This window comes from Anabrus simplex, chromosome 9 (genome assembly GCF_040414725.1).
Source record: "Anabrus simplex isolate iqAnaSimp1 chromosome 9, ASM4041472v1, whole genome shotgun sequence".
NCBI classification, from domain to species: Eukaryota; Metazoa; Arthropoda; class Insecta; order Orthoptera; family Tettigoniidae; genus Anabrus; species Anabrus simplex.
The window spans coordinates 16,795,077-16,817,688 of record NC_090273.1 but is presented as its reverse complement, the minus strand read 5'-3'; the positions used below and the strand labels follow the sequence as shown (position 1 = coordinate 16,817,688).

At 41.8% G+C, this 22,612-nt stretch overlaps 1 protein-coding gene and 1 long non-coding RNA gene across 2 annotated transcripts in view; one reads left to right on the top strand and one right to left on the bottom strand.

Annotated features, from left to right (window-relative positions):
- Positions 1-9,874: 9,874 nt before the first annotated feature.
- Positions 9,875-11,637, bottom strand: LOC137502194 (uncharacterized). Its single transcript, XR_011018714.1, has 3 exons — positions 11,505-11,637; positions 10,075-10,173; positions 9,875-9,974 (listed from the first exon to the last, which is right to left on the bottom strand). It is a non-coding gene; the product is annotated as an uncharacterized lncRNA (long non-coding RNA).
- A 3,288-nt stretch (positions 11,638-14,925) lies between these two features.
- LOC136881299 (U4/U6.U5 tri-snRNP-associated protein 1) overlaps positions 14,926-22,612 on the top strand; it is a 137,386-nt gene continuing 129,699 nt past the window's right edge. Inside the window, exon 1 of the mRNA XM_067154099.2 lies at positions 14,926-15,315. Coding sequence (XP_067010200.2) covers positions 15,123-15,315 — 193 coding nt within the window. The 5' untranslated portion in view covers positions 14,926-15,122. The remainder of the gene's footprint in view (positions 15,316-22,612) is intronic.

The window sequence follows — 22,612 nt, the reverse complement described above, 5'->3', positions numbered from 1 at the left end:
GTCCCACTAACTACTTTTACGGTCTTCGGAGACTCCGAGGTGCCGGAATTTAGTCCCGTAGGAGTTCTTTTACGTGCCAGTAAATCTACCGACACGAGGCTGTCGTATTTGAGCACCTTCAAATACCACCGGACTGAGCCAGGATCGAACCTGCCAAGTTGGGGTTAGAAGGCCAGCGCCTTAACCGTCTGAGCTACTCAGTCCGGCAACAAAAAGATTTAAAAAATGTATATTTTTTCTGGGGAGAGGTTAATTTAATTACGTGTGAATTGTATAGGCCTACCCTGAACGGCTAGGTACTGACCTCAATAAACGCTAGTTGTTAAGGCTTCTGATCCTTCTCAGGCATGGACACTTCAATTTTAGTTTCGAGCACCCTCAAATATTTTCTTTAAGAATATACGTAAGGATTTCGGCCGCGAACTCCATACCTTACCTACTTTTCGACTTGTGTTAATAAAAATCAATGCTAAAAGCCTTTTAGTCTGAAAATGTTTATCTTAAGAAATTTGGCCATTCGTCAAAATTTGTCTCGTTTCACTGCAATAGATATCATATTATCCTTTATGAACTGCGGCTACTACATCGTAAGTAAAAATAAGATATCATGATGATGGAGTTAAGAGCACAAAAAGTTGTACCTTTAAAGAAACGAGGAGCACAAATGAATACCCATGTTTAGGAATGTTCCAAAAAACGCTTTTTTTTTTTGCTATTTTGTTTAACGTCGCACCGACGCAGATATGTCTTATGGCGACGATGGGATAGGAAAGGTCTAGGAAGTGGACGGAAGCGGCCGTGGCCTTAATTAAGGTACAGCCCCGGCATTTGCCTGGTGTGAAAATGGGAAACCACGGAAAACCATCTTCAGGGCTGCCGACAGTGGGACTCGAACCCACTATCTCCCGATTACTGCATACTGGCCGCACTTAAGCGACTGCAGCTATCGAGCTCGGTAAGAAAGGTATCAAAGGAGGCCGTGGTAAAACGAAATCATTGAAAGCGTACAAAAGCAAACACAAAATGTAAAAAGAAAGAAAACCGAAAGAAAGACAGGAAAAAAAGGAGGGAAGGAATGACAGGTCAAAGTAAAGTAAAATAAAGATAAAGAAGAAAAATATATCTGCTGTGCAGAGAGATGAAAGGGAATATCATATCAGAAAGTTAAGTCCGCCAACTAAGCGTTCTTCAGCAAATCTGAGAAGGAGGAGGTGAGTAATTTTGAGATAAAACAACATAATAGGCTAAGAAAACTTCATGCACATCCTGTAAATTAAAACAGCAACGCACTAAACAAGAGAAAATTAATGCAGCTAAGGAAAAGTAAGTAGACTCTATTCACCAATTAATGCACAGTATGAAAATAAAAACCTTGTTAAGGGGGAAAGCAGATCACAGATTTAGATAAATCAGAAATATATTGCTTGAAGGAGAAGATAGAAAGTGAGAAAGAAAAGTACAAAAGAAGTACAAAATAAGACCATGGAAGTGCAGAAAGAGATGCACAAGGCAAGTAAATCAATCAATCAATCAATCAATCAATCAATCAATCAATCAATACTGATCTGCATTTAGGGCAGTTGGTCCAGGTGGCAGATTCCCTATCTGTTGTTTTTCTAGCCTTTTTTTAATGATTACAAACCTTGGTAAGTTATTCCAATCCCTAAGTCCCCTTCCAATAAACGAATATTTGCCCCAGTTTGTCCTCTTGAATTCCAAATTTATCTTCATATTGTTATCTTTACTACTTTTAAAGACACCACTCAAATTTATTCGTCTACTAATGTCATTCCATGCCATCTCTCCATTGACAGCTTGGTACATACCACTTAGTCAAGCAGCTCGTCTTCTTTCTCCCACGTCTTCCCAGCTCAAACTTTTCAACATTTTGCAACGCTACCGGTACTCTTCTGTCAGAAATCACTCAGAACAAATCGAGCCTTCGCAAGCTAAGGGAGTCAAATGAAATGAGCAGGCAAAATGCCTTCGAATAAATAAAGGAAATTGAGAAACAGAGTGAAATGTATACTGAAATTCAAAATAAGCACGGAACTACTGAAAACCAAAACGGGGAAAGTAACAAAGAAGCACCCGAGAGGAAAGTGATAGCTCGAAAAGAATAGGAGAAAGAGGTAATGTTACTCGAGAATATAAAACAAAAAAGAACAAAAGGAAGCAAATGAAACATTTAGACTAAAAGGCTAGATCATCAAAATAAAGCAAAATTAAAAATCAAATTAAAGCAGGATAATGAGAATCGAGAGTTATCAAACATAACGATATCATGGCCCGTATTGTTTGGTGTATAAATAAATTATTACAAATGACTTAATCCGGCTCCTTGACGAAGTGGTCTTCGGTTTAGAGAGCAATGCCTTTGATTCCAGCTGGTCCGAGAGTTTCATCTGGTTTTAGTTTATCTGGCTCTGATCATGGTGTTTCATCTTCCTTTTCTTCTTCGTTTTGGATTGGTCTCAGCCGGGGCCCGTTGACAAGACTGCAAAGTCATTGAGGATACAAAACACTTCTGGAACCGTTATTCTTAACACAGTCTCATTTTTTTCAATTAGGTGTCAGTCTTCACTCCGTTGACCTATATGGGAACTCTACAAATAGACAAACCGAGTCACTCATAAGGGAAATATTAGCACAATTATGTACTACACTGGCGGGGAAAAAAATATCGAAACGCCATGAAATAAGGAATGTAGAATACGGAAATTTTAGCAGTATATTTGTCGAGGTAACATGTTTGATTAAAGGTACAAGACTACAGACTACTGCGCGAGAAAAGCCATCGCAAATATGCAATGCTGGTCCATTAATAACCAGTCTAATCACTTGACTGTTGAATGAAGGCATGCAAACGTGCATGCATTGTGTCGTACAGGAGCAGGATGTCAGCTTGTGGGATGGAGTTCCATGCCTGTTGCACTTGGTCGGTCAATACTGGGACGGTTAATGCCGTTTGTGGATGACGCTGGAGTTTTCGTCCAATGATTTCCCATACATGCTCGACTGCGGACAGGTCGGGGAATCGTGCAGGCCAAGGCAACATGCCGATACTCTGTACAGCACGTTGGGTTACAACAGCGGCATGGGGGGCGGGGGGGGGGGGCGTGCATTATACTGTTGGAAAAAACTCCCGGAATGCTGTTCGTGAATGGCAGCACAACAGGTCGAATCACCAGACAGAAAGACACACCTGCAGTCGGGGTGCGTAGGATAACCACGAGAGTGCTCCTGCTGTCATAGAAAATTGCTACCGAGCTCGATATCTGCAGTCGCTTAAGTGCGGCCAGTATCCAGTAATCGGAAGATAGTGGGTTCGAGCCCCATTGTCGGCAGCCCTGAAAACTGTTTTCCGTGTTTTCCCATTTTCACACTAGACAAATGCCGGGGCTGTACCTTAATTAGGGCCACGGCCGCTTCCTTCCAATTCCTAGGCCTTTCCTATCCCATCGTCGCCATAAGACCTATCTGTGTCGGTGCGACGTAAAGCAAATAGCAAAAAAAGAAGATAATTGCTCCCCAGACCAGAACTCCCGGTGTAGATCCAGTGTGTCGACGCCGCAGAGAGGTGGGATGCAGGCGCTCACCTGGAGAGATACAACTGGAGAGGAGGACCAGTAACTCGCCCAGGCGGCCTCACCTGGGGGATTGGAAGATTGGAAACGGCCATGGCCTTAAGTTAGGTACCATCCCGGCATTTTCCTGGAGGAGAAGTAGGGGGAGAAGGGGCCTTGTGGAGGGGATGGGGAGATTGGAAGCATTTGCATTTACCTAGAGAAGAAGTGAAAAACCACGGAAGAACTCTTAGAGGATTCCTGAGGTGGATATCGAACCCCTTCCGAGGAAGAGTGGACCACGTTTCAACCCTCGTACCACTTTTCAAATTTCGTAGCAGAGCCTGGAATCGGACCCGGACCTCCGAGGTTGGCATCTAATCACACTAACCACTAAACCACAGAGGCGGACAAGTAGGATTACATATCAAACAAAAATAAATTAAAGTTAATTGCATTTCTACTGTTTGCAATTAATTATAATTAATTAATTATAATTAAAACGGGTTCCTTCAACTTCATATAACGGATATTGGAAAACAAGGTGTTTTATATATCCTATGCTGGCACTGCAATTACACAAATTATTATCTCGTATTTGAAATCGAAAAGTATTGCAGTTACACAAATATTGTTATCTCGTATGTGCTAGTGTACATGCGTGATTTACTCTTAAACGTATGATATTTGTAATGTGCCGTCTCGTATATTCTCCTGTAGAAACCATGATCGTTTCAGAAAGCTTTGAATGCGATATACCGTCGGTACTTTCCTTTTTTACTCGGCAGACCTTCACCATTGATTATTCCATTCTTCAGTTTTTGCTATGTTTGGAGCACCGCCGTCTCGATCCTCTTATAGGAGGATCGAGACGGCGGTGGTTTGGAGTACTTCCCAAACTTCCGTATCTGGAACAGAGAAAGAAAACTGAGTCCCAGTCCCATTTGAGGATTCATTTACTAATTTATCTTTGTAGGCCTATATATTTCCATTTATCCCCGCCTGTCCAAGAATCATAGTGAAGACTTTATTTCGGTTTTCGGTGTTGAATTCATGGCATATACTTCTGTTATTTTGTACAAACCATTTGCATACGGTACCATTTGATAATGCAGTTAGTGCGCAAAGTAAATCAGCCCATATTACACCTTTGTTAATCCGAGGTTGTTTTATAAATAATAGGGACTGTCGGACTGGAAACAATATTCCTCTATATAAATTGACCCAATGCTCAGTAAAGCTTATCTTTTACCAGTCGAAAGTTGTGGCTGTAGAATGCCGCACCTACGCTAGTTGGATTGTGCAGAAGATGTTAAGACATTGATTTGGATTAATGGTATTTTCGAGAAATATTTTAATGATGACGATTTGATCGAGTATTTTATATGATATCATTGCTTTTAATCGCTACATTCATACTTTGTAATGACCTATGTTGATTTTAGGTTAGGAAAACCACAAAGTCAGTCTTTCTGAGAATCCCGTAGCGAAGCACGGGTACATCAGCTAGTATTAAATAAAATTGAACAAAACCATGAAAATAATGCAAAGTACCAGTTGTGAACTTAAGGAATTATGATTGTAGTTTGTGTCTAAAGAACACGAATATAGTAAATAACTTGTGAACTACACAATGGATAATATTATCCAGTACTAAAAGTGAAATAAATAATGAAAATGAGAATATATAACAACAAAACCATGCAAAATTCTTGAAGCTCCTCCTAGTTTCTCTTTGTTCTCCTTAGCAGCATTCTCACCTTTCCTTCGACCGACATTCAGGAGGCTTATAAATGTATCCCTACACACAATGACAACACTACTATCACTTCTAGCTTTATATTTAAAGGTTATTTTCTTCGAAACACGCGTACATTTTGTCTTTTGATTAGGCCTATGCCTTTCTGGTGATACAACATCAATATACGAAGCAATACTTTTTTTGAGAAACAGCATCTTTATTCTCCCAGAAGGCACCGTGAAACGCTACTACTTCTTGTTCTGTTAAATCACGGTCTCTACAAAACTCACCGACATTGTGGAAACAAGCAATTTTTGGTTTAACATTCGCTTTACTCTCGTATTTTGCACTTTCGTACGCGTCTTCTTCCATGTATATGGAGCTAATACCCTCTACCTTGCTTTATTTACTTCTTCAGGAGCATCACAGTAGACATCTGAGATATCTGATTCCATACTTTTGAAAAACAAAAACAATTTCGTAAGTAAACTGTCACTTCTCGTCTTGTAAACATAGCGCGGCGATTTTGCTGCTGTTCACGTGACCCAGAAATGGCCTCTCATTGGCTGCATGGATACAGTACGTATTGGCACATTGTAGCCACAGGATTTGGTACTTATTGGCATCAAACGAGATTTTTAATGTCCTGTTTGATATGGATTTAGGTCGTTTTGGCTGTTTCTTTTTCCTTCATACGATGGAGCTACCTACCAAAGTAGGTTTTCCATCATAAACTCAATTTAGATTTTTTGGATTTGGTACCTTAGGAAATAAGATTCATATATACGGAGGACTCACTCTAGTGAGTGCGCCAAGCGCACTCTAGTGACGTCGACGCGGAACCGATTCCTCGCATGCGACATCGACCTCGGAGTCGTACGAACCGATTCTCGCAATTCCAGGCGTCATTCGCGCACATCACTACTATTAGAGGTGACCTGAACGCATATCCTATGGCTCCCCACACCATGATGCCAGAGATTACGCCGGTGTGTCTTTCCACAATATGGGCTGGATCTCCCCTCGACGTCGCCAAAAACGATGGTCATCGGAGGTTATTGAGAAGCGGGACTCTTCACTGAACATGATGCGACGCCAGTCGTCCTATATCCATGCCTCGCGAGCAAGGCACCACTCCCACTCCAAACGCAGGCGTCGGTGTCAATGGCAACCGACGCATGGGGCGGTAGGAACCTAATCCCGCGGATGCGAGGCGTCGAGACATTGCGCGGGAACACAGAGAATGTCTTTTTACAAGTTCTTTTTGCTAGTGGCTTTACGTCGAACCGACACAGATAGGTCTTATGGCGACGATGGGATAGGGAAGGGCTAGGAGTGGGAAGGAAGTGACCATGGCCTTAATTAAGGTACAGCCCCAGCATTTGCCTGCCGACAGTGGGATTCGAACCCACTATCTCCCGGATGAAAGCTCATAGCTGCGCGCCCCTAACCGCACGGCACAAGTTGTTTTACGTCGCACCGACACAAATAGGTCTTACGGCGACGATGGGACAGGGAAGGACTAGGAGTGGGAAGGAAGCGGCCGTGGCCTTAATTAATGTACAGCTCCAGCATTTGCCTGGCGTGAAAATGAGAAACCACGGAAAACCATCTTCAGGGCTACCGAAAGTGGGGTTCGAACCCACTCTCTCCCGAATACTGGATACAGGCCGCATTTTAGCGACTGCAGCTATCGAGCTCGGTAGAGAATCTTGTTGAGTCTCCAGTTCATGCTCGCGGACGGCGGGTTCCGATATTATGGGATACCGCAATGCTTGGCGCACCATATGATGGTCCTCCATCGGGGTGGTGTTTCTTGATCGACCTAAACCTGTACGACGTGATTGAGTGCCCTCATGTACCCACTGAGTCCAACATCAGGCCACTGTGACAGCTGAATGGCCCACATGCCTGGCTATTGCACGATACGAACGACCAGCCTCATGCAATCACTCAATGGGGCCTCTGTCAGCTGCTGTCAATTGGTGGATAGGCTGACTAATGCGTCTGCGAGGCATCGCGCTTGCTTCGTACTGTACGTAGTCCTCTCTGCATGTCCTGTTTAACTGTCTGACTCACAGCAGTTGACTGGTAACTTATCAACAACAAGGCGGTGCCTTCACGAATGCACACTGTTCGGCTTTCTAAACATTACAGATCCCTGCAACTCTAATCATTTACTCACGCATCAATGGTATGCACGTATACAGAAATGGGATAATATTGGACGACATCTTCTGGGTGCTTAACATTTCTTTTTGGCAGACAGTGTATATTTTCAATCGTGGAGTGGCATAAACGACCATTGCTAATTGGGTAATATATATTTCACGTTCATTCCAGCTTAAAGCTGGTAGAGTTAAATGCTTATCATCTGTTGTTACCTATATACCGTAACTCTCTCTCTAGATCTAGAAGTTTCTTTCACCGATTTATGTGTCAAATAAAACTTACTTTATTTCAGATGCCTAGAAGGTGTTGTGTGCCCGGGTGCAAGTCAAATTATGACAGCATTGTAAAATGAAATGACATCGTGTCCAAATTTCATTCCATAAAGAAGCGACGGAGGCGGGCATGGATTCGTGCCATTCCACGAAAGGACTGGCATCTAACTCGATCATCTGCTGGTTGTGCCCACTACTTTAATAAAAATGGCATAATAGCTTATGGAAACACCTGATGGAACTGTCACAAAACTTGGTCTAAGGTTTCCCAAGTTGAAGGAAGAAGCTGTGCCCCTTAAGTTCCCTAATTTGCCTTCATACCAAAGCTGCAGTACACCAGCTGAGTGACGAGATCCCGAGTCGCGAAGAGAAGATATTCGGAGTAGAGAACAACAACAAATTCTGTATACCTTTTATTATAGTTAATAATTTAATAATTCTTCTTCTTCTTAATTTGTTTACCCTCCAGGGTCGGTTTTTCCCTCGGGCTCAGTGAGGGATCCCACCTCTACAGCCTCAAGGGCAGTGTCCTGGAGCTTCAGACTCTGGGTTTGGGGATAAAACTGGGGAGGATGACCAGTACCTCGCGCTGGCGCCCTCACCTGCTATTCTGAACAGGGACCTTGCGGGGGGATGGGAAGGTTGGAAGGGATAGACAGGGAAGGAAGCGACCGTGGCCTTAAGTTAGGTACCATCACGGCATTTGCCTGGAGGAGAAGTGGTAAACCACGGAAAACCATTTCCAGGATGGCTGAGGTGGGAATCGAACCCACCTCTACTCAGTTGACCTCCCGAGGCTGAGTGGACCCCGTTCCAGCCCTCGTACCACTTTTTCAAATTTCGTAGCAGAGCCGGGAATCGAACCCGGGCCTCCGGGGGTGACAACTAATCACATTAACCACTACACCACAGAGGCGGACAATAATTTAATAATTTAAAATTAATAATATAACTTTAGATTTAATTAACGATTTTAATGACCTTCAGCAAAGAGAGTAACAGATCCATATACCATATAAGGTAAACGTGTATTCTGCCCGAAGGCAGGTCCGTATCTCCGCAGAGGTGTGCCTGAGCCGGAGTTTACGTACGGTAGGGTGGACAATTCCTTTCCACTCCTCCACTCTCTTACCCCCACCAACAGCGCGTGTCAACCCATCCAAATTCTTGACCACGCCCAATGTTGCTTAACTTCGAAGATCTCACGGGATCCGGCGTTTCAACACGGCTACAGCCACGATATACCATTATATAAATTAATCACCGCAGTCTCGATCCTCTTATACTGCCTGCTCTATGCCACAAGTTTAACACAGGAAGGCGCGAATACCAATATTTCTTCAAGTCGCTGTAAGAGTGCAGTAGTAGACGCACAATCTTCGCTGTCAGTGTGGATGTAGCACTGTGTTATTGATGCATGAATGCGTGTGAAAATCTGAGTTATTTCGTACAATGAGTAAACGCGTTTGCTCACTTTCGTTTGTACAAGAGATATTTTGTATAGAACTGTGAAATGAATTAATCATGTTACGCTAATAGATATTTCAAAAGTGATTTTAAGATTTATGTACTTTTTTCTTTCCGTTTGTGCAAAGTATATTTTTTTGTAGAACTGAATCTATATGCTCATGATCACTCGAAATTTTCTCAGTTTGTATGTCGCATCATTGCACAATGCTTCAAAAATCGAATCACCAGGTTACCGGTATACGTGGACAGTGAGTATGTAAGTAGACTGATGCAATAGCTTAAATAAATGATGTTTAATCAGAAAACCAGTGGGCTACTGTCCATCTCGCGTAGCCTATACAAAATATGACGATTTAAAAAAAGCCTCTGCTGATAGAAAAAGACATTTTCAAACATGACCCAGTTAGTTGGCCGACTCGACAATCTTCTTCTCAGTGTGTTTCACTTCATTTCTCCACATCTCTGCTGTCACCTGTAGGATATATTGAAGTATCACAACCTGACAAGTATATTATAAACTCCACTTGCCTATATCCAATAAATAACATTTCCACTTGGCCTACCTGATCAAGAGATTCTTTCCACACAGCTGTAGCTCTGTCCAATCCATGACCAGGTCTTGAAGCCACTGTTTTTTTATAATACTGTTTTGCCACAGACCATGCAAATTCGATGGCATTGAAAAATGAGTGGTATGGAGGAAATCGTAGGACAGTATGGCCTTCACTGTGCAGCATCTCGTCAACAATGTACCTGGTTTTAAAGAAACAGAGAAATATTGTTATGCATACATGAAAGTCAACAACATGAATTAAACAACATTATCTAAACTTATGTTTAGGTGCTTCTGTACCTCTTTAAGTGACTTCGATTCATATTACACAACCTTTGCAGCTCATCTTTTGTAGCATAATCTTGATTTCTCTTCAAGTTTGTAGCATCAAATCAGCACCTGTAAGAATTTTAAGTTTTAGTATGAAGTTATTTCTTCTAAAAAAAGTATTCCCTAAAAATATGAGATCACCCCTCTTCAAGGATAGGATTATTAATTGATAAAAAATGTGATTTCTGTTGAATGATACAAAAAGATGTCTGATTTTAAGTGAAACCAACTACTGTGTAGCAAAGTCACCTGATGATGAAGTCAATGAATTACTACTTACACTACTTTATCCTAACATCTCTCATGAATGTATTTCCATTAGTAGGCCTATATCTGGATTAGAAGTCCACGATCACTTGCATTAAAGATATAAGTATAAACATCCATTTCAATACCTTAGAACAAATGTAATTGCTGCGAACACTGAACCTATATCAGGCAGTAAGAAATAAGAAGCTTGGAAGGTGTTAAACAGTCAGGTATCAAGCACCGATGCAGGTGGAGATTGTTGAATGCAGAATAAACATAATAAATAGGCCTGCAATACAAGTAATTTACTGATACAAATATCCAGTAATATTATATGAAAATACACTGGGGAAGTTTTGATTGAAGTACCTCTCTAAGGTTAATCATTGGCCTAAAGTGAATACCTGCAAGTGTTTTTAATAACCAAGAGATCCCTTGACAGTGGAGAAGTAAAAATCAAAAACCACGTACGAAACCCAATGAGCGGTAAGTTATAATGCCACTACCGATCTCGTGCCAGTCAATTTCAATCAATCGGGCACCACTGATCTGCACTTAGATCAGTCGCCCAGGTGGAAGATGTAGTTTCAGGGATAGGCCTAGTCTTTTCTTCAATAATTGCAAAGAATTTGGAAATTTATTGAAATCTCCCTTGGTAAATTACTCCAATCCCTAACTCCCTTCTTAAAAAAACAAAAACAAATATTTGCCCCACTTTTCATCCTCAACTTTATAATTGTACTATGATGTTACCTACTTTTAAATACCACTGAAACGTATTCGTCTACCAATGTCATTCCTCACCACCTCTCCACCGACAGCTCGGAACACACCACTTAGTCCAGCCACTCGTCTCCTTTCACCCAAGTCTTTCCAGCCCAAACTCGACAAAATTTTTGTAACGCTACTCTTTTGTTAGAAATCACCCACAACAAATCGTGCTTCTTTCTTTTGAACTTTTCCAGTTCTCAAATCAAGTAATCCTAGTGAGGGTCTCATACACAGGAACTGTACTCAAGTTGGGGTTTTATCAGAGACTTACGTGCCCTCCCCCTTTACATCCGTACTACAAAACCTAAATACCCTCATAACTATGAAAAGAGAGATCACCTCACTATAATAAAATGAAGTAAAATAAAGTAAGAACATACCAGGTACAAAGCCATCTTTCTTTCCAGCATGAACAATAACCAGTCTTCCTCCCTCAGACACAGGTCGACGAATTACTCCTTGAACATCATGTCCAGATTTGTGTGGTTTATTCCAGGAGTATGTGGGCGACCCTGAAAGAGAAATGCACATTTGAAACCAAAGACACCTGAAGAAGATAAATTATTCTACGATTTTTAAATACAATATAATATATAACATATATATTCACCACTACCCTGTAAGAATACACACACAGAAATATATTACATACACATACACCTTACGTCAACAGGAATACACAAAGGTTAAGTCTACAAACCGTATCGAAGTCGACACAAGACATGGTATAGGCCTACATGATTAGGTTAGGTTAGGTTCAGAATGAAATACTGCTCCATTTGAACTGATTGTCATTATGTCAGAAACTTATCATAGAAACAAGATAAAAACGAACACTTACCCCAGTTAATAATGAAACTCTTGCCATGAGCTTCGTATCACTGCGACTGATACCTTCTTCGTCGTAGTTCGTGTTTCAATTGCTCGTAGCAATGTACAAGCATTTCCTGACCTGATGTTTGTAAAGGACGTAACCTTGCTTTCCTTTTCGGAGGAGTTCTTGCAGATTTTTCTTCCTTCTTAGACATCCCAATCGAATTCTGTTCGTATAAATATGGGACGAAATAGGAACGTAATTAATAAAATGTTGTTCTCATCATTTCACACAAACTATGTTATTAAATGCATTATCCTATCATGCCACAATTCTACTTACCTGGTATTAGCCAAATAGATTTACAATCCCACAGAAAAAGAAAATATTCTTTAAATATTCTCGCAAATGTATCATTAGTGACTTTAATACCAATGCGGTGGCAACACGCAATTCACGCTAGAACAGTGATTGAACGTTGCCAACGTGCCAGATTAACGGTAAATGTAAGACGTCGTATCGGCACGTAGGGTCCCTAAACTGTATGGTTACCGACACTGAAAAAGACCCAACAGCAAGAAAAGTTACTGTAAATCAATACTTTAATATTACAGGGGAGAAAGGGTAAGGTTGCACCCTTAGGGTACGTCCTTACACGGGGACGACCTTTTTTATAGAAGGGAATTAAGAGAAAAGTGGCTATCGGCTATATCTAGGCAAGGACCTAATAAAGGAAGTAATTGGATATCCTCAGATTACTCTCGCATCTGTGCCTTTACACCTTACCTCAGAAGTTGATGGAGCCTCCGTGGCTCAAGCGGCAGCGCGCAGGCCTCTCACCGCTGGGTTTCGGGGTTCAAATCCCGGTCACTCCATGTGAGATTTGTGCTGGGCAAAGCGGAGGCGGGACAGGTTTTTCTCCGGGTATGCCGGTTTTCCCTGTCATATTTCATTCCAGCAACACTCTTGAATATACTTTCATTTCATCTGTCATTCATTAATAATTGACCCAGAGGAGTGCGACAGGCATCGGCAGCCGGCACAATTCTTATTCTCGCCGCTAGATGGGGCTTCGTTCATTCCATTCCTGACCCGGTTGAATGATTGGAAACAGGTTGAGGATTTTTTTCAGAAGGTGTTTTAAGCCGTGGAGGATAGTGGATTCCTTGTGATAAGAATTGTGACGGAAAATCTCAAAACAAACGTCTTCATGTTTAGTCATTTTGGACAACCTCAAATATCCAGACGATAATATCCCAGTCAAACTAGAAACAGGAAATCAAATCCTAGTTTGCGGGTACCGTTACTTGGTTCGTGTTGTTGAAAGCAGGATGGTGTTGGACATTTGCGTCAGCAACATCTCACTGTCTAGAGCTTCGACACCGCTAAATGGAACTGATTATGCATCTGGACAGAGGAGGAGTTTGATACCCAAATCCTTGTTTTGTTGCTCTGGTGATGTATCTGCAGGAGTTTGTTTAAGCTGCTGTGACCTATTGTCGAAGTCCTTCAAACGTACGAGAGTAACACGAGGACTTGCGACATCTTCCCTGTCAGAATGCGTTTTGTTACAGTGTGAGGTCAAAGAACATTAGCTAATTGTTAGTGATATTATTCTAACCAAGTTCGTACGTCCTCTATTAACTGATATTGCGTTGGCAAGAACACCAAAGTACGGTACCACTCCAAGCCTTCGTCGAGGAAAATCTTTGAATTGTGCTTGAAGAGGCTAACTGCGACTTCATACAGGCTATATTGCCGATATTTAATATTAGTGATGTAATTTACGAGCTTCAGTGAACATATGACCATTCTGCATGGTGTTTTATAGGCTGTCGTCATTAGAATAAGTTCGGAAGATTGTGCGTCTATGCCTGCCATCTAGCGGAAAAATTTTGTCGCAGCCTAGTCGCAAAAATCCTCGGATAGAGCAGGCAGTATAGGAGGATGGAAACGGCGGTACTGTACTGTATTTTTTTCTATTTGCTTTACGTCGCTACGGCACAGATAGGTCTTATGGCGACGATGAGATAGGAAAGGCCTAGAAATGGGAAGGAAGCGGCCGTGGCTTTAATTAAGGTACAGCCCCAGTATTTGCCTGGTGTAAAAATGGGAAACCACGGGAAACCAACTTCAGGGCTGCCGAGAGTGGGGTTCGAACCCACTATCTCCCGATTACCGGATACTGGTCGCACTTAAGCGACTGCAGCTATCGAACTCGGTACTGTACTGGATTTACCATTAAGAATTACATATTGAGTTCTCTACTGAAAGTATAGTCAAATATAGTTTTTAAAAACAAATACAGTAGAGACAATATGCGAGACAAGGCGAGATATCGAGGGACAGCGATTAGAGCTCTGTCTAGCGAAGTGACCTGAGAGTTACTTATTCTGTCCTAAGCGCACGTGTATTTTCAGTGGCAGGCCTCTGATTCTCGAAGTATTCGGTTATGTAGCAATAAATTGTGATTGAGTGTGTCAATTTTTTTGTGTGGTTTAGAAATAACCCTGTGGAAAATTGTTTACCTATATCTAGCGCATTGTGATGTCATCAATAGCCAGATTCAAAATACTGGATCTTTCTGTGAAGCCATCCTGATGGTTGCACCTATGGCAAAAGCAAGAGCCATCGAGTTTGATAGCTTGTGGAGCTCATCCTCTGATACGTTTATATCTTCGTGATGGTACGTGGTGGTCCTAGATCGCCAGACCAGAGACCAAGTATGAACATTTAGATGGTTATAACATGTTTCTGTTCCTCAGGCCCTTAGGTCCAGTTTCGTTTGATTGGGGTTGATCATAGGCAAAGAGGGTAGAATAGATAGAAGAGAATATACGTTAATGGCATAGAATTGTTAGGCCGACTTGATGCGTTGCTAGCTAGCGCAGCTATAGATCTAGAAGGCGGTGAGAATTATTTTCGAAGACGCTACCTTTCGGTATTCCTTGATTGAATTCTCATAGACATAGAATCTCTTTGGTATCTTCACAGAATTTCCTTCTCCTAGGCTGGTACATATTTTTCTTGGCGTTTACGTGCTTGTGTATTTGGTGATTGTGATATTTTGTGTTTTGATATTAATAATGAATAGTGTGTGCATTTAAACTGCGGTTGGTAGCTTAGTCGAGTTTAAGACATAATTGATTACTGACAATATTTATTAGTACAATAGTATCTCGCCATGGGTTCAAGTAAAAAACATAAGATTAGGGAATCGAAAAAGAAGAAGCATCGCAGTAGATCTCACACTCCGGAACGTCCTAAAGAAAAACATAGGCATCACAAACGCCATCATAAAGAAAGGAAGAAGGAAAAACTCTTGAAAGAGAAAAATGGAGAATACTTGTCGAAATACGTGGACTATGAGAGTGACGGTAAGTTCAGTTTTTTTATTTATAGTTAAGGTGCTCTGTCGTGATTCTGAATCTTGGTTCACTGATTTGTACATTCGTTTGCTTTTTCCCCCTTTTTGTAGTGACTTTGGAGGTGTATTATTACATTACAACATGTTATTTAAAGGGGGTCAAGAGGAATATGTTTATATGTACTTAAAGGTTAATGACAGTGCTGTCCTGCCTAGATGCGTGCGCTGCAAAATTGGAAGTCTTTCTGAAATTTTACCAAGGTTTATGTGTTAAAGACCTTTAGGCATGTAATCCTCAGTACCAATTTGGGATCTAGGCCAGGCAGACACCACTGATCTTCCTTTAGGGCTGTTGCTCAGGTGGCAGATTCCATATCAGTTGTTTACCTACATTTTCTTAAATGATTTCGAAGATGTTGGTAATTTATCAAACTTCTCCCTTAGTAAATTATTTCCCAATTCCTCTTGCCATTAACTAGTAGGCTATTTGCCTCAGTTTTCCTATTGAATTCTAACTTTATCTTCACATTTTTATCTTTCCTAGTTTTAATAACTATTCATGGCTATTTGTGTTAATGCCATTCCATGTCACCTCACTGCTGACAGCTCGGAGCATACTGCTTAGTTGAGCAGCGCATCTCCTTTTTCCCAAGTCTTCCCAGCCGAATGTTTACAACATTTTCGTAACCCAACTGCTTTGTAGGAATTCACTCAGAATAATTCGTGTATTCCTTTAGATCTTTCCCAGTTCTAGTATCAAGTAATCCTAGAGAGTCCCGTACAATGGAAGCATCCTTTAATTTGGGTCTTACCTGCAACCTATATGCCCCCTCCCTCCTTTACATCCTTGCTACAACCTCTAAACCTACCCTTATAACTGTATGACGAGACCTGTAACCTTTGCTTGTAATGTAATTAATGTGATTACCCTAAGGAAGATTTTTCCTGCCATTTTAACACCTAGGTAACTTACAGTTATTCCCACGAGGTACTTCCGCTTAACACTATAATTAAAACAAAGAGGTCTTTTTCTCTTAGTGAAACTTTATGCTGAGAATTTGATTAGGTAGATAGTATTAGCGTGTGGCTTACAGGGAGCCCCGATGTAGGTCTTTCGAGTTGACGTCTTATAGGCGATTATAATTTTACCTTCTGCAGCCCAGCACTCGCTACATTCAGCTGCGAGCTGTACGACTGTCGTTTGTTTGCACGCTTGGGTAGAATGTTGTCGAGAGGCGATCAGGGCTGCCAACCTCCGTACTTAGGAACTAATGAGTGGTACTTACTGTTGCTGGTGGTGATTATTGTTTAGGATTCTTGCCATGGACAAGACCATTGGTCTGGGCAGTTAGGATTCTTGCCGTGGACAAGACCATTGGTCTGGACAGTTAGAAGCCGCGAAGTGGCTTTAGGCACCTAGTTTCGTGAGGAAACACGATTGGTCTGGACGGTTAGGATTCTTGCCGTGGACAAGACCATTGGTCTGGATAGTTAGGATTCTTGCCGTGGACAGGACCATTGGTCTGGGCGGTTAGAAGCCGCGAAGCGGCGTTAGGCACCTAGTTTCATGAGGAAACACGATTGGTCTGGACGGTTAGGATTCTTGCCGTGGACAAGACCATTGGTCTGGACAGTTAGGATTCTTGCCATGGACAAGACCATTCGTCTGGACAGTTAGGATTCTTGCCGTGGACAAGACCATTGGTCTGGATGGTTAGAAGCCGCGAAGCGGCGTTAGGCACCTAGTTGCGTGAGGAAACACGATTGGTCTGGACGGTTAGGATTCTTGCCGTGGACAAGACCTTTGGTCTGAACAGTGTATTTCACATTATTTCCTTTATGTGGTGTTTTTTCTTTGTGCTTTTATTCAGCTGGGGTTGGTAACACAATGTACCTATCAGCATTGATGGCAATGATGTCGCGTTCCGTTCACGTTCACCAATGAGAATGCGAGTAGTTACGCTAGCCATGGCCGATGGCGGCTGCTGTTCTTATTAGGTTATAAAAGTAAATATACTTCTGGGGGCGGGTTGGTGGGTTCCTAGACATCGCAATGAACACATCTCTCCTCTACAAGGTATTCCAAGTAAGATTTGCATTATTTTAGCTTCCTTATAATGTTATAAACTCTGGGCTGCGGAAGGAAAAATTTTGCCAAATGTCACTAGTGATATTTATTTCATGGCCTTGGTGTGATTTGTCAGATTTGTTAAACTCATATGTCTAAAGACTAAGAACCTTGTGTATGGTATTAGGGTAATTGGATCCATTATATGCACCTCAAAGAGGTTTGAGAGCAGCTTTTTAAAAGGCTGAGTTCATTTTCTGATTTTATTTCACATTATTTACGAAGTCTGTTGGGAGTGAAATTGGAAGACTACTTTCAATTTTGTGTTATTGATCAAAGTGTAAAATATTTAGGCTAAGCTAATTGTTTCTGAAGGAACTGTCTATTGTTCTGTACCTTTGTAGTTTTCTTAAGGAAGGATATTCTGGAGAAAGATTACTTGTCTGTGCATGTGTGATCGTCATGGGATGTTAACCTATGATACGATACTTTGGACTATGAAGACTGAGAAGCGCACCGTGCTTGTTGGCTATGCTGTTTGTGCACGTAATTATGAGCTTGCATTTTGGAGCTAGAGTGTTCGAACCCCACTGTTGGTAGCCCTAAATATGGTTTTCCATGGTTTACCATTTTCACTCCAGGTGGTTGCTTCCTTGACACTCCTAGTAGAGCCCAATCCTGCTGCCGTCATATGGAATGGCTGTGTTGGTGTGACATAAAACAAATAACAAAAGATTGAGAGGCTTATGCTTACTGGGCTTCTGAAAAATTCATATGCTGGATTTTAACACCTTTGGAATAAGAGGGGTTGATATTCTACTTCTTCAGTTAATATACAGGATGAACCGAAATTCGCACACTCGGGTGTCGCAGCACAACCCCTCACATGACAGCAATAAAAAAATGTCTCTCACAAAAGTTGGTCCTGTGAGTATATCCGGCAGAGAAAGGGCGTTGAAGAGTGGCAATCCGGTAACACTGTAACCACATGTAGGGTAAGCACCTCTGTCAGCACATATTAGTCGTGCTCTACAGTTGGTGCATTGGATAGAGTTTTGGGTTAGCATGCAGGAGGTCGAGGGATCGATCCGGGGTTGAGGACTATGTTTTTTATTTTGTAAATGTAGTCTAGGTGGTATGGTATCTGGCATCTTAATCGTCAACAGCGAATAAATTCACGCCCACGACGTGGAAACGACGTCTTTCAAAGCTGACCAATGAAAACGATTGTTCGTCCATTTCTAGAGGACCCGCTGTAATCGCTGTTTTTGTTTGTGGCGAAGTTAATGCTTACAGCCCTCTCTTACATGTAACCACATAACAGTGAATATAAACCTTAGAAAAATGTTAAGTAAATAATCAAAAACCCTAAGCATGTACATTCTTTCATTCTTCCTAACATTTACACTTTAAGCTGGTTATATATTTAATAGGTAATCTAGGCAAGGCTGCTTAAAAGACTAAAGAGGTGTAGTTCCTAATACTAACTGGAAGGGAATTTCATAAATAGCCTTGCACCAGACACTTGACATGAGCGTCTTTATGTTGATGAACATACAGGGTGGTCGGAAACAACGTGAACCGGGTATATGAGCGTTAGAGGGTTGGTCATACTAATAAATATATACGTACATAATCATTACAGACAGTTTTGCCTTTCAGAGTTCAGTCTGCAAGCCTCTGTGAATTTACTAAACAACCCCACAATCCTCGATTTGCAACTAGTGCTGTGGCCTCATTTAGTTCTCTACTTCTTATCTTTAAATCGTTGGAAACTGAGTCTAACCATCGTTGTCTTGGTCTCCCTCTACTTCTCTTACCCTCTATAACAGATTATATTATTTTCCTTGGTAACCTATCCTCTATTCGCCTCACCACCGAAGCCGGTTTATGCATACAGCTTCATCCATCGAGTTCGTTCCTAAACTAGCCTTCATCTCCTCATTTCAAACACCCTCCTGCCATTGTTCCCACCTGTTTGTACCAGCAATCATTCTCGCTACTTTCACATCTGTTATTTCTAACTTTTGAATAAGATATCCTGAGTCCACCCAGCTTTTGCTCCTGTAAAGCAATGTTGGTCTGAAAACAGACCGGTGTACAGATAGTTTCTTCCGGGAGCTGACTTCTTTCTTACAGAATACTGTTGATTGCGACTGCGAACTCACTGCATTAGCTTTACTACACCTTGATTCAATCTCACTTACTACCTGTTCCAGCTTTGTATCACCAATCTGACATTCAATTCTGTTGAATTTCTTACCTACTGACATCAATTTTGTCTTCAGAAGGCTAATTTTCATACCATACTCATTGCCCCTACTTTCAAGTTCCAAGATATTAGACTGCAGGCTTTCGGCACAACCTGCCATTAAGACCAAGTCGTCAGCATAGGCCAGACTGCTTACTATATTTCCACCTAACTGAATCCCTCCCTGCCACTTTATACCTTTCAGCAGATGATCCATGTAAACTACGAACAGCAAAGGTGAAAGATTACAGCCTTGTCTAACCCTTGTAAGTACCCTGAACCGAGAACTCATTCTAGCATCAATTCTCAGCGAAGCCCAATTGTCAACATAAATGCCTTTGATTGATTTTAATAATCTACCTTTAATTCCATAGTCCCCCAGTATGGAGAACATCCTTTCCCTCGGTAACGTCATATGCTTTCTCTAGATCTGCGAAACATAAACACAACTGTCTATTCCTCGTAGCATTTTTCAATTACCTGGCACATACTGAAAATCTGATCCTGACAGCCCCTCAGTGGTCTGAAACCACACTGGTTTTCATCCAACTTCTTCACAATTACTGGTCACACCCTCCCTTCCAAGATGCTGGTATATGCCTGGTATACTAATCATTGAGATACCTCGATAGTTGTTGCAATCCTTCCTGTTCCCTTGCTTATAGATATGTGCAATTACTGCTTTTGTCCGATCTGAAGGTACTTTACCAACACTCTGCACGAATCTTACTACTCTATGAAGCCATTTCATCCCTGCCTTCCCACTATACTTCACCATTTCAGGTCTAATTTCATCTATTCCTGCTGCTTTATGACAATGGAGTTTATTTACCATCCTTTCCACATCCTCAAGCATGATTTCACCATCATTTTCCTCCTTCCCATGAGCTTGGCTGCTCGCAACACCACCAGGATGATTTCCTTTTACATTGAGAAGATGTTCAAAATATTCCCCCCACTTCTACAGTGATTCCCTGGGATCTATTATGAGTTCACCTGAATTACTCGAAACACTGTTCATTTCCTTTTTCCCTCCCTTCCTAAGATTCTTTATTACTGTCCAGAAAGGTTTCCCTGCTGCTTGACTTAGCCTTTCCAGGTTATTACCAAAATCTTCCCACGACTTCTTTTTGGATTTAACAACTGTTTGTTTCGCTCTGTTTCTTTCATCTACGTACAAATCCCTGTCTGCCCCGGCCCTTGTTTGGAGTTATTTCTGATAAGCCTCCTTTTTACGTTTACAAACTTCTCTCCCTTCTTCATTCCACCAAGATGTTCCCCTTTTCCCATCTTTACACACAGTTGTTCCTAGGCATTCCCTTGCTGTTTCTACTACAGCATCCCTGTATGCCACCCATTCTCTTTCTATATCCTGAACCTGCTTACTGTCCACTGTTCGAAACTTCTCACTAATCATATCCATGTACTTCTAATTTCCCCATCCTGGAGATTTTCTACCCTTATTCGTTTGCAGACAGATTTCACTTTATCCTCGGCCTAAAGATACTTACTTCACTACAGATCAGACAGTGGTCTGTATCATCGAAAAATCGCCAAAAACCCATACATTCCCAACGGACTTCCTGAATTCGAAGTCGGTTAAGATATAGTCCATTATGGATGTGGTACCCCTAGCCTCCCACGTATAGCGGTGAATAGCCTTATGCTTGAAGAATGTGTTCGTAACTGCTAAACCCATACTAGCACAGAAGTCCAGCAAACGCTTCCTATTCCCATTAGCTTCCATATCTTCCCAACATTTACCAAGCATCCTTTTGTATCCTTCAGTTCTATTTCCAACTCTCACATTGAAATCGCCCATTAACACTATCCTATCCTTGCTGTTTGTTGACCCTGACTACGATGTCACTCAATGCTTCAGAAAACATGTCAACATCCTCATCTCATCCTCACATGGTGAATACACCGAGATAATTCTCGTCCTAATTCCTCCAACTGCCATATCTACCCACATCATTCACTTATTTACCTTCCTAACAGAAACTATGTTGCGTGCAGTGGTATTCCTGCTAAACAGCTCTACCCCATACTCTGCCCTTCCCTTTCTAACACCCATTTACCCGAATATCACTTACTCCTAGCACATCAAGATGCATCCTCTTAGCTGACTCAGCCAGTTCTACTTTCTTTCTTCTCTTCCATAAGCCCCATTAATATTGATAGCTCCCCATCAAATTCCATTTCGTTCGCCAAGTTGTTTCCAAGGTGTCCCTCGCCTGTCAGTGGGAGTGGGACTCCATTACTCCCATCGGTCCGAGGCTTGCTTAAAATGTTCTGAGCTCGGTAAATTCATGAAGCAGGATGCTACCCTACTTGCACATTGTCCAAGCGAGGATCTCTCCTCTAATGGGTTAGGGACCACCGGTGGATTGTATAGTCCTAGCCGTCTGAGCACAAAGATGGCCATAACTCGGAATATGTCTGAGATGCCCGCTCCCATTCCATAGCAACTGGTATCCCGATTCTCAGGACCACTTACTAGGCCACTCAGCTGTTGTCCATGGTTCACAAACTAGGATGTGACTACAGTAACCCACACCATGAACCATACTAATAAATAATTTGTATCTTGCACCGTTGTCATTTTATCAGCTGCTGAATTTAGCCAATCAGATCACTTCGTGGGCAAATTCAAATGGGTTTTGTGCCAGAGTGTTGGTAAATCTGAATGTGGGTTAAGAAGGGCTTGAGAGCTATGCCGAGAAAACAGTATCATACACAAACACATCGTTGGTTTCAACAGTGTCACCGTAGCGTATTTGCTTTGGCGTGTTCCTGTCAGCTCGGGGGGTCTGTATTATTCAAACCCTTTCCCTGGCGAAGTTTTATTCTTCGACTGGCTTCTCGTGCCTGTCTTAAGTCGTGTACAGATTTAGCAACACTGCATCGCAAAGCCCATTTGAATTCGCCCGCAAAGTGATCTGATTGGCCAATTTCAGCAGCTGATAAAATGACAGTGGCGCGAGA